The 18,028-nt window shown below is 37.5% G+C and overlaps 1 protein-coding gene across 1 annotated transcript in view; it reads right to left on the bottom strand.

Moving 5' to 3' along the window:
• The window catches only part of MALRD1 (MAM and LDL receptor class A domain containing 1), a 236,134-nt gene that overhangs the window by 184,207 nt on the left and 33,899 nt on the right, over nucleotides 1-18,028 (bottom strand). The window contains exons 10-13 of the mRNA XM_039703707.1: nucleotides 14,238-14,384; nucleotides 11,223-11,332; nucleotides 7,191-7,358; nucleotides 4,939-5,059 (exon numbers count right to left, since the gene is read on the bottom strand). Of these exons, the coding sequence (XP_039559641.1) occupies nucleotides 4,939-5,059; nucleotides 7,191-7,358; nucleotides 11,223-11,332; nucleotides 14,238-14,384 (546 nt within the window). The remainder of the gene's footprint in view (nucleotides 1-4,938; nucleotides 5,060-7,190; nucleotides 7,359-11,222; nucleotides 11,333-14,237; nucleotides 14,385-18,028) is intronic.

The raw sequence follows: 18,028 nt of genomic DNA, 5'->3' as shown, positions 1-18,028 counted from the left end.
CGTAAATTATTTCTTATTCATTTTATAGAAATCTATGTAACTATTCCTGATAATCCACACCATAAGTAGACAGAGAAAAAAAAAAAAGAACAGACACAAAAGACAGAGCATAAGGGAGAAATTAGCAAAGGTCAGACAGAATATCAATAATACATTTATGTTGCCAGATTGCTTTTCAACCTGATTTATTCCTATTCCATCAACATAATTCTTAGGGTGCAAAAGTGAGCATTTAGACTACACAAAATGCATAGGATGTAGACCATAGAAGTCATGCTGCACATTTATCTTCCAGGGCACAAGCACACAATGTGATAGGTGTGTTAGGTCACTGCTGTAAATCTGTAGTTTGAAAAAGGCTGTCGCATTTCTCCTCTGCTTTAATGCATGGAAGTCAAGTATAAAAAGTATAAAAGCTTTATGGCCATAGTAAATTCTTCATCTGTAGAAGAAAAGCTGTGATCTGATAGTGAGGGGTAGCAGCACTCAAGAGAGAAAATATTTTGTCAGTCCCAGAAGTGGTTATCTTCAACTGAGCTCTTCCAGGCCTGACAGGAAAAAAGGTACTCATTTGAGTGGAAGTGAAAATCAAGAGATGTCTCAAGGATTGATATTGAGAGTCAAAAAAATTGTATGGATACCTGGCTTATTCAGTGGATGTGGCAGACCTGAGTATCTAACTAAATCATCTCACTGGAATGTAAGATTATAAGATTTAAAGTAAACATATTTTGAAAGACATTTTAAGCCCATGTTATATCCTTGCCTGTTTTGCATACAAAGAGAAAAACATTAACAGGGTCAAGGTGCATGCAATCACTATTAGATGGAACACCTTAATGGGAAAAAAACCTTAATATTAATGAAAATAACAATGTAGTTGGAAGAGGTGAACAAAAGTCTGTGCTTAGCCAAGTTCAGAAATAAGGAAAATTGAGAAATATGAAACGCGTGCATCCAAGATCAGGAACATGCAAAGAAAATATAGAAAGTAATGATGCAATACATTAGCATGAAGATGATGAAATACTCTTTGAAAAGAATTATAAGAGCTATTCCAGTGCTGCAGACTTCCAGATTAATGTGCTGAAAGGCAAGTTTATTGCTTGGAAACAGTCAACTTGCCAAAATGCTTGCAGTGTCCTTTGTGTACCTACATTCTGCTTCCCACATTACAAGCTGTAGTGCTAGCACACATTGAGCCAGCTCAGCAGTAACAATGATTTATAAGTCAGCAATATACTTAGAGCAAAGATCACCATAAATATAATGGTTCCAAAGTTTAACCTTTAGTTTTGCATTGTTAATGTATTGTCTTGACAAATGAGACTTGGGTATAATAAAAGAGTCTTCAGTCATATAATTAGAGGAAAAAAAAATATCGGTTGCCATAAAGGCTACTTGTAATTAAGGCTGGTCTAGGACTGCTTGAACACCTAGCTAGACATTTGTCTTCAGCCAAAGGTACAATGTTGAAATGGAAAGAAAGGCTGAATAGTTAAAAGGAAATATAAATGGCCACAAAAAACAGATCTTAATTTTCTTGATTAAAAGCTACCACTTCCCTGCTATCCCAGTGCAGTGAAAGTTTCATGCAGCTAAATCTATTTAGAACATTTTTTAATTAAACTATTGATTTGGAAGTGTTATTATTTTGTCAGAGAACAAACACCCTTTACCTGAATTTGAAAAGGGTAATGTGAGAAAAATTCAGACTATCAGAACCCAATGCTGCATAAGGTATGTAATCATAACTAAAGTAGAAAAAACATCAAGTAAATTAAAAATGGAGTGTTTTAATATGAGTAACATGGACAAGGAAGCAGTAAAGAAGTAAAAACTCTTCTCAGTTGTGCCCAGTGAAACAAGAAGAAGCAACAGACACTTGCTTTATTGCAAGGGTGATCAAACACTGGAACAAGGTGTCCTGGCTGGCTGGGTAGTCTCCATTCTCGTAGGTATTTCAGAACCCAGCCCTGTCAAGCTCAGGGTATTTGGCTCTGGTGGCCCTGCTTGAAGCAGGGTGGTGTTTAACCACTAAGTAATCTTCAAATATGACTTCCAACCTCCACTGTGCTACAGTAACATCAGAATTTTCTTTACTCTGGCCCACAAGAAGAAAGATATTCTGCTTAGTGAACATTCAATAGCAATTTCTGATTTTAGCTAGGCAAACTGTTTGCTAGTAAAACAAAATTCAGTTTTATACGTCAAAGTTCTGTATATTTTGGATAGTAGTCTTTCTAAACACTTAAAACCCCAATACCAGTGCTCTAGCTGAAGAAGATACAATTGAAGAATTGAAGAGAAATTGCATAGAAGCTGTAATTATTTCATTTACCTGCAAATAGTCAAATAGATCAACAAGTCTCAGATCTCCAAATAAAAACCATAAAATATGAACAGTGAAATTGGATTATATTAGCGCATCTAAAGAAGTTTATGTTGTTAGATGCATAACAGGGTACAGAAAATAATTTGAGGATCTTGTCTACAATATTTCTGTCATTTGTGTTGAAGGTGCTAGAAAGCATCATGCTGTATTTTTAAAAAGCAAACTTGCATTAAACAAATCTCATGGCAATTCTTTTGAAAATGCATCTCAAGTTCTACAGCAAAGCTGGTGGTTCAAAGCAAGAGACTAATTTTCAAAAGTGTGAAGTATAACTGTGATTTCCTATGCAAAGCAGGAAACTGAATGAATCAAAGACTTTTGAAGCTGCATATTAGAGACCCTGAAACAGTTCCAAGCTCCCTGCTGACTGTATAGTGGGCAGGGATTCTGAGATGCATCACCTCCCTCTACTTTCCCATGTGTTTGTTTCCATGCAGAGAAAGCCCAGGCATGTGGCCCTGACAGGAGTTACAGCTCATCCAAAAAGAAGGTGCTGACTCAGCTTAAATTGTACCTGTGACCAGGCTTGTGGTACTGCTGGGGCATCTTCACATCAAAAGTAAATATATAAAACATACAATTTGAATGCAATTCTGTGACCAGTGCATTAGAAGTATAAAATAAAATATTATTTTTTAAGAAGAATCTTCTACTAAATAATTAATCAAAACATTTTCTTCTGGTTTCAATACTAAGAAAGAAGTAGTTGCTACAGAAACTAAAAGGGGAAAAATCACAGAACAGAATCAAAGTGAAGTAACTATTTCTCAAGAGCTTTTACTTTTAATTAAATTTCAAGATTTATGAGGTCATGAAAGCATTGCAAATAGGACAAAGGAACATAGTCACAGGAGCTTAACAGCATAGATTTCAAAGTTTTCACTTACGGCATTTGGTTTCATCTTGGTTATTTGGGCAGTCAGGCTTAAAATCACAAAATTTATCAGGCGAAATACATTGCCCATTCCCACATGAAAAATATCCCTCTGGACAGTAAAAAGATGAAGCATTAGCATCTGCAGATTCTCTTCCCCCTTAAAAATCAGAAAAAAAGACATGTAAGTAAACCCACAGGTATATAAAATTATAAGTGCTTTTTATCTCCATTTAATATAGCAACGTGCTCAGTACAAGGAACAGATCAGCACCTATGCAGTATACTAGATTATATCACAGCTGATAAGAAACACAGCTGATCTCAATGTCTGATGGCCTTAAACTAAATCTTACTCTCCACAATATTCAAACTATCGTGTCAAAAGTTGTCTGTAACCTTGGTGTTACAGAGCCAGGCTCCTGCTCAGAGGCCACAGGCTGGTACAGCTCCCTGCTCTTTCCCTGGGAACCAGGTCAGGTTTTCCACCAAACCCTTCTGCTGTAGCTGTGCTCTCTCTGTGCTCAGGTCACAATGAAAGCTGCAAGCAGCCAAAGTTGGGTGCTGCACCATTACTAGCCTATACCTCAACTTACACACTAGAAAACACCCCAAATTTCGATTAATGGGGAAGCAAAAAGCCATGGTCTGCTGGTTTTTCTTCAGTAGATTTCTGTAAAGTGAGTAAGTGAGAGGAATGATGAGCAGCTTTTCATATTCTTTGTTTAACTTAATTTTTTTAAATACTCATATTTCTATTGAGACAGGGTTTAAAAAAAAAGACAAAAAACAAACAACAACCTCCCTTCTAAAAACAATATCTTTGTGATTAATGGGTAAATGAGGGAGTTGCAGGGAAAATAGTTCAAGCAAATAAATCTTTCTCTAAATACCTCAACCCCACTGTATATAGGGATCAGGGAAGCCTTAAAATAACAACACTGAAGTTCTCTATTATGCTTTTAAATTTTTTTATATTAAATTCAGATACCTGATGTCTATAACTCATCAACATCACCCATGGCTGCACATGTGTGCCCATGCCATTTTTGAAAGCAGCTGTATCAAGAGGACCATGAGCAGCAGTCTGACAGGTTACGTTGTTTTATATTTCCTTCCATTGGCTCTTCCAGACTACAGAGTGTGAGTATGAAGATGAGTTTGCTGGGCATTTATTATATGTCAGATATTAGGCAGTAATGATGGGAGAAGCCTTTTTCCTTAAAGGTAAAGCAGCAGAATTTGCTCTTTAGTGGAAAATATAGGATGCTGTGCTTCTGCCTCTGCATCCAAACATGAATGTGAGCACGTACTACATAGTAAGTGGTGCCAGGAAATTCCCACCAGAGCTCACTCTGCAGAAGTAGTGTAAACTTCTTATAGCAGCTAATGTGTAACACAAGGATGAAAGCCTTTATTATAGAGTCATAGAATGGTTTGGATTGGGAAGGAACTTAAAGATCATCCAGTCTGCCATGGGCAGAGTCAAAGATCCATCCAATGCAGCCTGGAACACTTCAGGGAGATGACTGATTACAGCATAATCAATGCTGTAATTTTTTTCTCAGATTATCCTCTACTTTAGTAAAAGTAACTTCAAGTTGTCAATCAAATTACAGTTATAGATAGCAGACATTGGGGTAAAGGTATTGAAAACCATGAAACTTGCCTTCACTTTCCTGGCTGACTTCTGGAAGTGATCTATTCACAACTACACATTCCCCTGTTATACTGATATCATCAATAGCAACAGTAGCATTTGTTGTTAGAGTAGTACCTCGCAAGATAATCTGTAACGATAGAAAAAAAGTTAATTCATTAAAGGTGGCATGATAAAAAGACACACACATTTATTTATATATTACTTTATAATTTATGACATCTGCGCTTGAACTAAATAGTTCCTACAACCAACTCTGAACATCAGCCAGGAAAAACTACAACCAAGATTTGGTCAGGTCAGAAATTTCCTCTTCAACTGTCAAAGCTGTGACTATTTTTACCTAGGGAAAATTATGCAACCCAGATGACCTTGCTTCAATCAAAACTGGTAAAAAGTCATCACTATTGAATGAATTGTCTTCCTGCGTGAACACATAAAAATTATATATCTTCTTAAATTAGCTATTCATGGTTACCAAATATGATGATTCACAACAACTTCTAATTGTGTTCGTCTATACTGTGCCTGATGAAATTAGCAATGTGGTACAATAAATGAAGGGACAGATTGCAAATTGAAGTACCTGCACTGTCAGCGTCACCCCTGTGTCTGGGCAGATCATGGAATAGATCCTCCTACAAATTACGCTAAGGCACATGGAGGACAGGGAGATGGCCACTGTCAGCGTCACCCCTGTGTCTGGGCAGATCATGGAATAGATCCTCCTACAAGTTATGCTAAGGCACATGGAGGACAGGGAGATGAATTGAGAAAGCCAGCATGGCTTTACTAAGGGTAAGTCCTGCCTGACCAACTCAGTGGCCCTCTAGGATGAAGTGACTGCATCAGTGAAGGGTTATGGGTCCCATATCTAGACTTCTGTAAAGCCTTTGACACGGACCCCACAACATCTTGCTCTTCAAATTGAGAAGAGGTGGATTTAATGGATGGACTGTTAGGTGGAAAAAGAATTGGATGCATGTACATCCAGAGGGTAGTGGTCAACAGCTCAGAGTCCTGATGAACATCAGTGACAAATGGTGCCTCTCAGGGTATTGTACTGTATTGGTACCAGTGTCATTGAATATCTTCATTAATGACATTGTGTGATCAAGTGCACCCTCAACAAGTGCAGTGGTGCACCAAGCCGAGCAGTGGAGCTGACACACCTGAAGGACACGATGCCATCCAGAGGAACCTGGACAAGCTCGAGAAGTGGCTCATGGGAATCTCATGAGCTTCAACAAGATCAAGTGCAAGGTGCTGCACGTGGGCTGGGGTCACCCCCAGTATCAGCACAGGGTGGGGATGAGGGGATTGAGAGCAGCCCTGCCCAGAAGGAGCTGGGGGTGCTGGTGGATGAGAGGCTGGACATGGCCCAGCCATGTGCACTCAGAGCCCAGAGAGCCAAATGTGCCCTGGGCTGCACCAAAAGCAGTGGCCAGCAGGGCAGGGAGGGGATTCTGCCCCTCTAATCTGCCCTTGTGAGACCCCAGAGTATTGTTCCAGGCTCTGGGGTCCCCAGCACCATTGGAATGAATGTAGAAGAGGTCACCAAACGGATCAGAGGGATGCAGCACCTGTCCTATGAGGAAAGGCTGAGAGAGTTGGGTTTATTCAGCCTGAATATGAGAAGGCTCCAGAATGACCCAATAGCAGCCTTCAGTACCTGAAGGAAGCCTACAAGGAAGATGGAGAGGGACTTATAAGGGAGAGGGATTTATAAGGTCATGTAGTAACAGGACAATGGATTTAAACTTAAAAAAAATGGGTCAAGATTAGATATTGGGAAGAAATCCTTTACTTTTAGGGTGATGAGGCACTGGAACATTACCCAGGAAAGTTGTGGATGCCCCATCCCTGGAGATGTTCAAGGCCAGGTTGGATGGAGCTCTGACCAACCATGGCCAAATGAAAGGTATCCTTGCCAATGGGGGTTGGAACTAAATAATCCTTAGGGTCCCTTTGATGTTTGTTACTAAAAGTTATTCTAATGCTTAGAATACTGAAACAATGGCTATGCTCTTTAATAGATGGACCTGTGAAAAAAGCAGAATTAAATGGTTTTTCTTATGGGCATTAAAGAATGGAAATTTGCTTAGAATACTGAAACAATGGCTATGCTCTTTAATAGATGGACCTGTGAAAAAAGCAGAATGGAAATGCTCTTTCTCTATCTCATCATTAAAAGTAAATTAATTATAAAGGCCAAAGTAAAATATCTTTGTGAAAGTAATGTAGATGTGATATATAATTACCTGAAAAGGCAATTCCTCAGCCACACTTTCTAAAGGTATATTCACTTTTTTCCAGTTCATGTCAGGCAATCCTGAAATGTCACATAATTTTTCCAAACTTCCATTGAAGGCAGTCCTCTTAAAGACAGAAAGCTGGGAATCCTGAGATAACCAGTACCAAAATCTTACCTGTTGAAAGATTTTTTTTAGTGAAAAGCTTTAAAAAATTATACAATCAATCTGCAATAAATTCAGTACCAAGTAATATATGTACAATATAACAATGAAAGACATGACAGGTCTAAGCATAGACTTTGCATGAAAGATGGGGATGTTTGAAATTACAGCATGTTGAGGAGCAGTGCCATGTCTAAAGACAAAACTATATTTAAAAGCAAAGCTTATTTTTACAATTTACTTTTAACTTGTATCTACCAACTGATGCAGACTGAATGATATGACTTCCCTTAACTTCTTTATCACAGTAAGCGCTTAGAGACTTCTGAAAAATTATTTTTCTTTACAAATGCGGAATATATGACAGTTTCATAGGCATGTTAATCTCAGAAGAATCATTGATTTTAGAAATAAAAGATCATAAGGTTTCCTTCACACAAGAATCATTGAGATTCTTGTGTGAAGGAAACCTTATGATCTTTTATTTCTAAAATCAAAATAAATTAATACAATCTGAAAACAGATTTTTAAAATAATCTATTCATCTGCTGAAACACGCAGATTGACCAATATATGGGAGGAAAATACAAAGACATTATGTGGGTGAGGTTGCTTGTGAGGCAGAAAAAATAAGAAAACAGTGAGAATCACGGTTCACTCCCCTGCAATACAGATAAATTTAATAAATTTAATTTATTTTTGTACTGATACATTCATTTTTTTTAATAATACCCAGGCAAAAATTCATCTGAGAACTGAGGGGAAGAAATAAGATTTTCAAAGAATAATTTTTTCTTTCCCCCTGAGTCCTTTCCTTCCTGCTTGTCTGCATAGACAAAGATTAAAATTTCTTCAACTGCAGTATCCTTACTTCCCTGCAAAAGCCTTGATATTGATAATACTTGTCTCTTCATGCAAGTAAAACAAGAGCTGGATCAATCATGCAGAAATATTCCTGTTAAAACACACTGCTACTTTTTAATATCATCCAGCTTCAGGTCTAGCAGACTCAGTCTCAACATTTAATTTTACCACCACTCATGAAAATCATACCTTATATAAAATAATGTTGATCCTTATTAATAAATTGAAATACTTTCATGAAACTCATTCCCCCAGCAAAAAGCTTAAGAAATAGAAAGCAGCAGGTATACAAACACCAGTGAGGTGTTTGAATAATTACACTCAACAATTTACACGGCTTTTGTCTTTCAAACAGCTTTTCTAACAAATTTATGTTTTCATTCAGTAAGAAATAGTGTTACCTTCCTTCTTTATGTCTACATGTCCTACTATACAATGACTATTGTGTCCATTAAAGGGCCGTAAGCACAGAGCTGGGACTAGAAATTTGCTTCTACAAGTGCAAAACCTTGAGATAAATGAAGATGTTTCTTAGCTTGCATTTACAAAAAGACCCAGCTACAAGAAGCTGCAGAAAGAAGTTACTGCTAAGCTTAAATTAACCGGAAAGGGACAATATAAATCTGCTACCCTTCAATTCAAATATATTTTTTAATCAACCAGAGCTAAAGAACTTGTAAAGCTAGTAATAAACATAGATCTCTTTGTGTAGATCCTTTTATCCTCTCAGTGGGACACCCAACAGAGGGCATCATCTCACATTAATAGGCAGAGAGCATAACACATCCTAGTGAGCAACCCCACTCGTTGCTCTTTCCCAGAAATGAAAGTCTGCAGGGATAATGTGGCAGAAAGCCAAATTTCCAGTCCTCAAAAACACTCTCCTGACAGACACGTACAGTTAGGTAAGAACATGCTCTAGCTTTTGTTGGATTTAAGAATTTTAAATTCATTCAATACATGCATACCTATAATAAAACTTGTTTCTTTTCTGACTTTGAAGTAGAGAAAAATATGTGCATCCCTACTGCATCTGTGTTTATTTTGAATGCAGACCAAACTCTGCAATAGATCTTACTAGAATAATTCATTGGTTCACATATCAGTGGTGCCCAGTTTGCCTTAAGGGTTTCTAAGATAAATTAATCTGAATCTGAAAGGTGCTTATCTTCTCAGTATCAAAGTCAACAGAAGAGAGATGGAGCTGTCTGAACAAATGTGCTGTGAGTGCAAAGGCTGTTGGGTGTCCCAGGAGTAGTGCACACACAGGGCTTCCATGGGATGGATCAGGACTTCTGAGTTCCCTGCAGCAGCATTCTGCTTGAGTTTATCCTGCATCTATTTTATTTCTGACCTTTTATAATACTAAGAAGTCACGTGAAGATTAAGAACTGTGAGATTGCCTTAGGGGACTGTTGGGAACTGTTCTTGAATTGTTTCAGAGGCTTCTGCTCCTCAGCTGCAAGTGGCAGCTATTCAGCTGAGATCTGGTAACTCACTGATATGTGTAGTCCAAGCAGCTGCAGTTTCAAGTAAAACAGATTTAGCTAAGCTAGCACTTGTTTCTGGTCCCTTAGACGAGATAAAATCTAAGAAGCCTAGATCCTGCTGGAATAAAATTCTGCTACTTGTTGGGACTTCTAAGTGCATCTCTTTCTTTTCTGAATTTTTTTTCCTTTTTTTGAAAAATTTTTTTCTTCAATGGAATTAACAGTTTCTGTTCTACACTGAGCCCGAAAAGTTAAGCAACCAGTCTAAATTTCATTTGGTTTCTTTAAAACCTCTTTTTTTTTTTCACAGAACAAAATAAAATTATTTTAGCAAGCTTTCTCTGTCATTTCCTTTTCTTCTCTCTGACTTTTTAAATAAGAAGGGATTATATAGTATCAGAAGAACACCACGTCATAACTACACTTCTCCCCAGTATGGCATAAGCATTAAAAGTTACAGAATAGAAAATTAAAAAAAGGCTCATGAAAGAAGAAAAGACAAAGAAAAAAAAGTTATAAAACTGAACAGTGTCTATGAATTTTATTCAGTGGCCAAAAGGAGAAATAAAAATACAGCTGTGAATGTAGTGAAGAGATGCTGTTCATATTTAATATATTTATTCAATTTTTGTTTTTAAAATACAGAATATTGTTGAAAATTAAAACCATCTAGTTATAAAACTGTATTTTCATTTTTCATCTAACTTTTTTATATTTATTTGTCTCTCCTGATTCATTTCTTTCTGGTACCTTTCTAGTTTTTCCGCTCAACCACTATCCTGGCTGATTGCTTTTGCATTCCTCTGCAGAGCCACAAGACATCTGACAAAAATCCACATTTCAAAGTAACTCTCAAGTACTGCACTGGTCAGCTTAAAAAGCATCCTCCTCAAACCATGAATTAAAATTTAGTGCATTTCTGGAGTAGCTAGTTCTCTCTGGTCACACCAACACAGCTGCTGTGCATCGTGACTTCAAACCATAGGTGTGCTATTATGGAAGCCTGGTTATGTGACTTTGCTGTCTGCAGACAACAGAGTGGCTATTTGATAGAGCCCTGTTATCAGTGTCCAGACACCTTTGCCAAAGTACACAAAAACCTGGAGCATGTCCTGAAGTCTGAGTCACCTGCTGGGTGCTTTGAGAAAGAATAGTAATAATCAGATATAAAAATTTGGCAACAAAACAGTAAAAATTGCCTCTTCTCTGTCCCCCCAAAGCATTAGCCTGTAACTCCTTCCACTGGTATTGAAATAGAGCCCTCAGCAGCAGCACTTGGAGCATGAAGAATATCTGACCTGCATCAGCTGAGGGATTGGTCACAAAAAAGGGGCTTTGAGAAAGAATAGTAATAATCAGATATAAAAATTTGGCAACAAAACAGTAAAAATTGCCTCTTCTCTGTCCCCCCAAAGCATTAGCCTGTAACTCCTTCCACTGGTATTGAAATAGAGCCCTCAGCAGCAGCACTTGGAGCATGAAGAGGGATAGGTCACAAAAACAGTTCATATCAAACTGTTACCTGGCAGCAGGAGAGCCCAGGGGTAAGCTTGACAAGGAAAGGGCTTCCCAGATGAGACATGGCTGTCTCTGTGCTCCTCTGATGTGATCCACTGAAGTAAATAAATGTTCCTGTAAACAAATTTTATTTTAAAGTATGAGAAATATGTCATGCTCTAATGGCAAATGTCTACCTAAGAGAGGTAACTATATGCTTCATGAGATACATAAAGCTTATTCATAGACCAAAACAATCTAAACTGCTTTGCCATCAGTTCAGTCTCTGTGGATAATGAGAAGGGTGCTATTACAGGCTGTGATAAGCAATGTCTATGTGGGTAAAGACAAAACAGAATTGCTAAACACTCCTGGCTCTTCACTCTTGCAAAATCATCATGCCTGATTCCAAAGACAAGGAGAGAGGGACAAGGAAATAAGATTTTTTGGGCAGCCATTGCTAAGGCTACCCTTTCGTGGTGCCTGCAAGCACATACACCCAAGGAAGTGACTACGGAGACCCTCAAAGGCAGTTCAGGTGCTGCTTCTCTGAGAACTTTACTGTGCAGATCCACTGGAAGTACTTTTTATCTGCTCTCTTCAAGCAAAAGCTTTAAGACCTCCAGCCTTAAAACTCTGCAAGATTTACCCATCACATTCACACACTGCCCATCCACTCTCTGCACGGACTGGGGAGAGCAGAGGAGCTGCAACACAGAGCGCCCTGGAGATCAAGCAACAGAGACCTCAGCCAGCATCCCTAAAGGACACATTTTAATTGGCTTAAATATTGTTTCAAACAGAATTTAAACAAGAAATTATTTCCTTCAGGGTACAGTATTCACTCTCAGCACAGCCCAGCCACTTTTAAGCATGCTAACAATGTTGCAGACCACAGGAGCCAATGGAAAAAGCTGTATTTTCTCATGGGGTCCACAGACTTGACATTGTTGTCTGTGCTAGTGGGGATGAAAGCTTAATTAAAGATCTAATCTGAACTCTGGCAAATGCACTGCATTTGGATTTGAACTACAGCAGATGTGCTTCAGACAAAGGTAGGGAAGGATAAACATTTTCAAGGGGCCCTAAAGCAGCATATTTTGAATGCTGTCAGTGCTGCCTTTGCTGAATACTGAGACTTTTTCATGAAAGTCTATGCAAAACAACACTAAAGGCTCAGTCTTTTTTGAGCATTTATATTACACATATTGCCTTACATCTTGGAAAATCAGCTATTGTGCTGCTGCAGTCATACTCCTTAGCCACTTATTTCCCATGGATCTGTAATGAAGCCGAGGGTTAGGTCCAGCCCCACGTGAATAATGGCGTTGCTTTAGCAAGGCTGGCACAAAGAGGGGACCATTCCAGCTCCCTGTACAAACAGGAATGCTGCATTCCGCAGCACGAGGGAAGCTCCCCTCATTGGAATGCAAGGGTACTTCAAAGGACCCTCTTTAATTTGCAGCTGAGGCTCCGCTATAGCCTTGTTAAGATCTTCATTAATCAAAATTTGCTACTGCCCTCCCCAGGAGTGAAGAGAGATGACCACTCCACAGTACTAAAAGGAGCAGTTGCAACCTGAAGGATGGTGATTTAATGTTGGCAAAAGCTTGCTCAGATTCTGGAATCCTAATTCTAAGTCGTGGCTGTAGCAGGCACAATGATAGATTGGTACAAAACCACCTCAGAAATACCTTTTCAGCTAATTTACACAGAGAATGCAACATTACTGGGCTTGAGAGGTGGGGCATAGTAACCTCCAAATCTGATTGAGGCTTCAACCTGCAGCAACACTGAAACAAGTTTGTAAAAATTCAGGTGTCAAAGCAACTTAAGTGAAGCTTAAGCTCACTTAAGTTTCACATAGCTTCATATGGAGGACATTAACGTGATACTAAAGCTGCCAGCAGCCTTCCTTCTGACCACATTGCCCCTCAGATCTCATAGGCGCCTAGAGCAGGGAAAGACACAGGCAGATCTGGAGCTTTGAGAGTTGAAAACCTGTGACACAGCAGTGTTTACATTGAATGCAGAAATGCAGACCCAGTCCCACTCTACAGAGAAAATAAAATGAAATATCAAACAGCTGCTGAGAAAAGTCAGGAGCAACTTTGGTGGACTTCATCATATGAGGGCCAGTGGACAAACTGTGACTGCTCATTTAGAATCATTCTATAGCAGGCACACACATACTTCACCCACTACTGTTTGCTCAGGTGAATTTTAATCCTGAAGTTCCTATATCTGAGGAGGAATACTTAAATGTCACATTTCTTTAACATGAACGTGAAAGAGAAGGGTGGAGGTCTGGCTGCAGATAATATACATAATTCACTAAATCCAAATTAAAGGGGCTCTGGACTGTAACACAGATTTTAATCTTATTCCACTGGAAGCAGTACAATAGATACATTTTAATAAAATTAAAGTCACAGAATACTTGTCAATATTATTTGACAATGAAAAACATGCTTGACAGTTTTATTTTTATGGAGTGTGCTATAATAACATTTTCACTTTGGAAAAATATTCTTAACAGCCCTTTTCTTGAATAAAATGGTTTTCCAGCTGAATACATTGTATAGCAAATATAGGCTGAAGGAAGAACAACACTTTAAAGGAAATTATGTTCACTCTATTTTTCCCAGACAATATGGATTAATTTGACTGCACTCAACAAAAAGCTATTTGTCCAAATAATACTTCCAAGAGTGGCCCCTATGTGAATATTGGGTAAACAATGGTTATGATATGCACAAACAAAGTCAGCTGTCGGTTCAAAGGTCAGTATCTCAAAAAAATTGCATTAAGCCTCATACCTCACTGATTGTGCCAGCCAAAAATAAGGGTTACAAAGACATAGTAAATAGATCACAGCTAAAAAATATTATCTCCAACAGACTGGCTTTCTGTAATACATTACCTGTGTTATTTACATACTGTGTGGCATCCATTTCAAACCAGTTTTTATTATCAGTCTGTGACCATTTACAAGTAGGAATTTTCATGACAAAAGGAGAAAAATATTAATAAGTCTCACCATGGCCCATATTATTGGTATGACCTCTGCCAGGGAATTCTCTGTCAGGGGGAGCCTCTCCTTTCATTATGTTCCAGTCAGCATCACCTTTGCTCAGGGGCTTCCACCCACAAAGGTCAGTCTCAAAATCACATAAGGTGTAATTAGCTGTGGTGAGAACAACAACAACAACAAGGGATCAATAAGTTGAACTTGATGCAACAGTTTAATCCCACAACTCTGACTGTTTTGTACTTTGATGTACTTAGAGTGTTGAAGAAGCAAAAATGTGTTTCAGGTTATTCAGAGGGACAATTAGTTCTAGAATACAGGTAACAGGTTGGGCAAGCCCTTCCCGTCTTAATCAAACTCAGAACCATGAAACAAATGACCTGTAAGAGAATAAACATAGTAAAGACATGTACATAGGTTGCTGAGATATTATAAGGATAATATTAAATATTTTTAAAGAAGAATTGCACCAGTAAATTAGTTATGAATGTGTGAGAAAAACAAAATGCATTTAGGGCTTAAAATACATGGAAAGCAAAGATGAATTAAGCTTTCATTTAATTTCATTTTGAAAATGAGATTTAAATTTATCAATTATTCAGATTGCCTAGAAATCTTTATTGCAAAGTAAAAGACCATTTTCTCAGTTTGTATGGATTAGACCAATTTAAATTGTATAAAAATTTCACACACTCCTACATTGATTGAATACAAATAATTATTTTGATAAGAGAGTTTTATACTCAGAGTTTTCTTTCCTGGTCCAGAACAGCTTCCCAAGGCACTACACTTAACTCCTGGGGTCACTTATTGCAATTGCAACCATTATTTTAGAGCTGTATTTGTCACTTTCTGCTCCCCAGCACATTTATCTGATCATATCAGCCTCAGACACGATCATACATATTACTCCAATTTTCAGATTGTACAAAACCAAAATGAAATGCATCTTTCTTTAAGCACCACTGTAGCAAACATAAAATAGTAAAAGTTTCCCAGGAATACAGAGGTTATTTGAACAGCTAAATCTTAAGGTACAAAGTAAGGCACAAATATCAGTGTCTCTTGTCTGGCTTCACCATATATTTTAGAATTTGATGGTGCATAGTTTTCTGTTTAGTGCAGCATATTTAGTTTAAAATGAAACTTGGTTACTTATTTGATTAAATTTTCATGCTTTTCACAAGGTATCTTTTTAATTAGACTTCAATTGCTAGTACATTAAGGTTGAATATGCAAATTGATATCCAAGACTAAGCTGTTGTGGTAATTAATACTATATCTAGGTATTTTGCTTTCCTTAGCTAAGCAGTCTTGAGAGAACCAATGTGAAACAAAAAGGCAAACATACTTTGCTTAAATATCTCTTTCTCCTGGCCTTCCTAAACCCCACAAAACATCTTCTACATAAACAGCTGACTGCAGTGCCTGCACAGGAACATCCAAAAAGACATCTATAAATGACCTTGTAGGCACCAAAGAAAACAAGTTAAAATAATGGTTTAAATGTGAAACTAACATCAAGATAATACTAATAACTATTATTTTACAGCTCTAAAAGATATTTAGCATGGAAACATTATTTTAAATTACTGTTTTCTTTTAACTGGAGGCATTTGGCACCTCAAGGACATTTGTTATGCTGATAAATACACCAGCCTTTGTATGATCAGAGCCCATAAGTGCTGTTGATGTTCAACAGCTAGAGAGGTGTGGTGAAATCAGCATTTCTTATACTGGTTGTCTGTAGTACAATTCTTTCTAACCCTATAGAAATAGAAAGAAATGTATAAACATCCATTTTTAGACTGAATATATAAGCATTTGTGGGGGGGAGGTGGTGGGGAAAGACATGCATACACAGCAAAGCACAATCCCAAATGAAACTGGTTTTGTCCAGTCATTTTTTTCAAACTTTATTCAAGTCTGAACACAATTATAAAGGTATGAATAAATTAATGGTTGTGCATTTTGGGGTGTTTTTTGTTGATGTTCATGGTTGGGTTTGGTGTTTTGTTGATGATGATGGTTGGTTTGGGTTTTTTTCTTTTGGGTGGTGGAGAGAAAATAGCAAATGGTAATGCTCACCACATTTTAGATGCTAAATGTTGTTTTATTCCACCTTTCACTTGAAATTTAAAGTTCTAAACAAGCACCCAGTTATGCAGAAACCCTGACCAGAGTCAATTACCAAACCCAAGCATTCCCACTATGTAGTATCTGGAAGTCATACTTCAATTTAAAAGTCTAAATATGCTGTAGAACAGCTTGCCTTCAACTGTAAGTGAAATGCACTTGTCCAAATTCACAGTCAAACTTAAACTTTACCCCTACTTAATTCTAAAAACTTAAGGAGTGCTTGTAAATGTTTAATCAAGCTTGAAAGAAAAGTTCTCTGCTTTGGCTAAAACCCAAATCCAAGTAAGACAGTTTTTCAGTGTGTTTTTCCATTCCTCAAACATTAATAAAGTCTAAGAAATGTCTTTCCTATCAAACATTCAGCATTTTTATCAGAACCTTCAAGGGATTATAGATAATCTCTCAATATCCATAGTAGGAATGTAAGTGACTGCACAGCATATAGTTTTTGAGTAGTCATGCTGCAGTTAAGTTTGACATAAAACTCTTTTCTGATGCATTATGTCCCTTCCTACTGGAACTCTCAGCACCAGAGCTTATGTTTTATATTTCACTAGGAAGATTTCAATGGATTCAAACAGCAGATAAGTTTTTGACATTTCGAATGGAAAATGAGTCAGTTCTCTATTTTAGACTGTTACCTTTATAATTCAGCAAAACAGAAATGAAAATAGTAAAACAACAGCTTGCTTTCATTTTAACAGTAAGTCAAATTTGAACTTTTTTTAATCCATGTGAATATATCACTATATCTTAACTAGTGAAGGAGTAATTATTACACTATTTTTACAAAAATCCAATGACGCAGCCAGGAAGAAAATTTTTTCCCAAAAACTTCTGAGTTTCAAGAATAAGTGTAGGTTACTAAAGTCATTAAATACATTGAAAAAAATTTCAATCAATACAAATTATTTTCAACCTATTAAAAAAAAAAAAAAAAAACCACAAAAAACCCAACAACAAAACAAAACCAAACAAAAACCAAACCAACAACGAGAAAACCCCCAAAAAGCCCAGGAAACAAAGCACATATTTCGAGCGGACTAGGAGGTGAAATGGGAATATTTCTTTCTTTGACTAGCTTACTCTATCTATCCCATCTCCTCATGATCTTCCCAGGGTAAAAACAAAGCAGTTCTGTTAACTAGGCTGGGTTATCAGCCAAGTCATATTGCTTCAGCTTTGCCAGCCTGCAAGTGCACAAAGGTTTTCAATCCTGCTCTGAGAGCTCAACCAAAGGAACACAAATGGGGACACTCAGCTGGTCTCTCCATCAGGTTGGTGTTTCCCTGAACAACAGTATGGAATGAAGAGGGCTGCTCCCCTCATTTTTGATGGCAGCACCTAAGTGTCTTTGGAATTTGGAGTAATAATTATCATTATGAACAGAAACCAAAGAACCTCTTTGCCACTAATATTTTGCAATTTCTGGCTAACTTTTGATGTAATTTTGTGAAAGTGAAGGGTTACACATATACCTTCTCGCTGAGTGTCTGTGCACTTTCTCTATTGGTTTGTGATTAATTTTATTTATGTAGAATTTGTTAAAGGATTCATACAGAAATATCCCAGATGGCCACAGATCATCCAGCCTGAACTTCCTCATGTCATAAGTCATTAGACAGATGACTCAATATAACTCTCATAGGTGAGATGGCCTC

The sequence above is a fragment of the Passer montanus genome, unplaced genomic scaffold (assembly GCF_014805655.1).
Source record: "Passer montanus isolate IOZ18808 unplaced genomic scaffold, ASM1480565v1 scaffold10, whole genome shotgun sequence".
NCBI lineage: Eukaryota > Metazoa > Chordata > Aves > Passeriformes > Passeridae > Passer > Passer montanus.
This window is presented reverse-complemented; position numbering and strand designations above follow the sequence as displayed.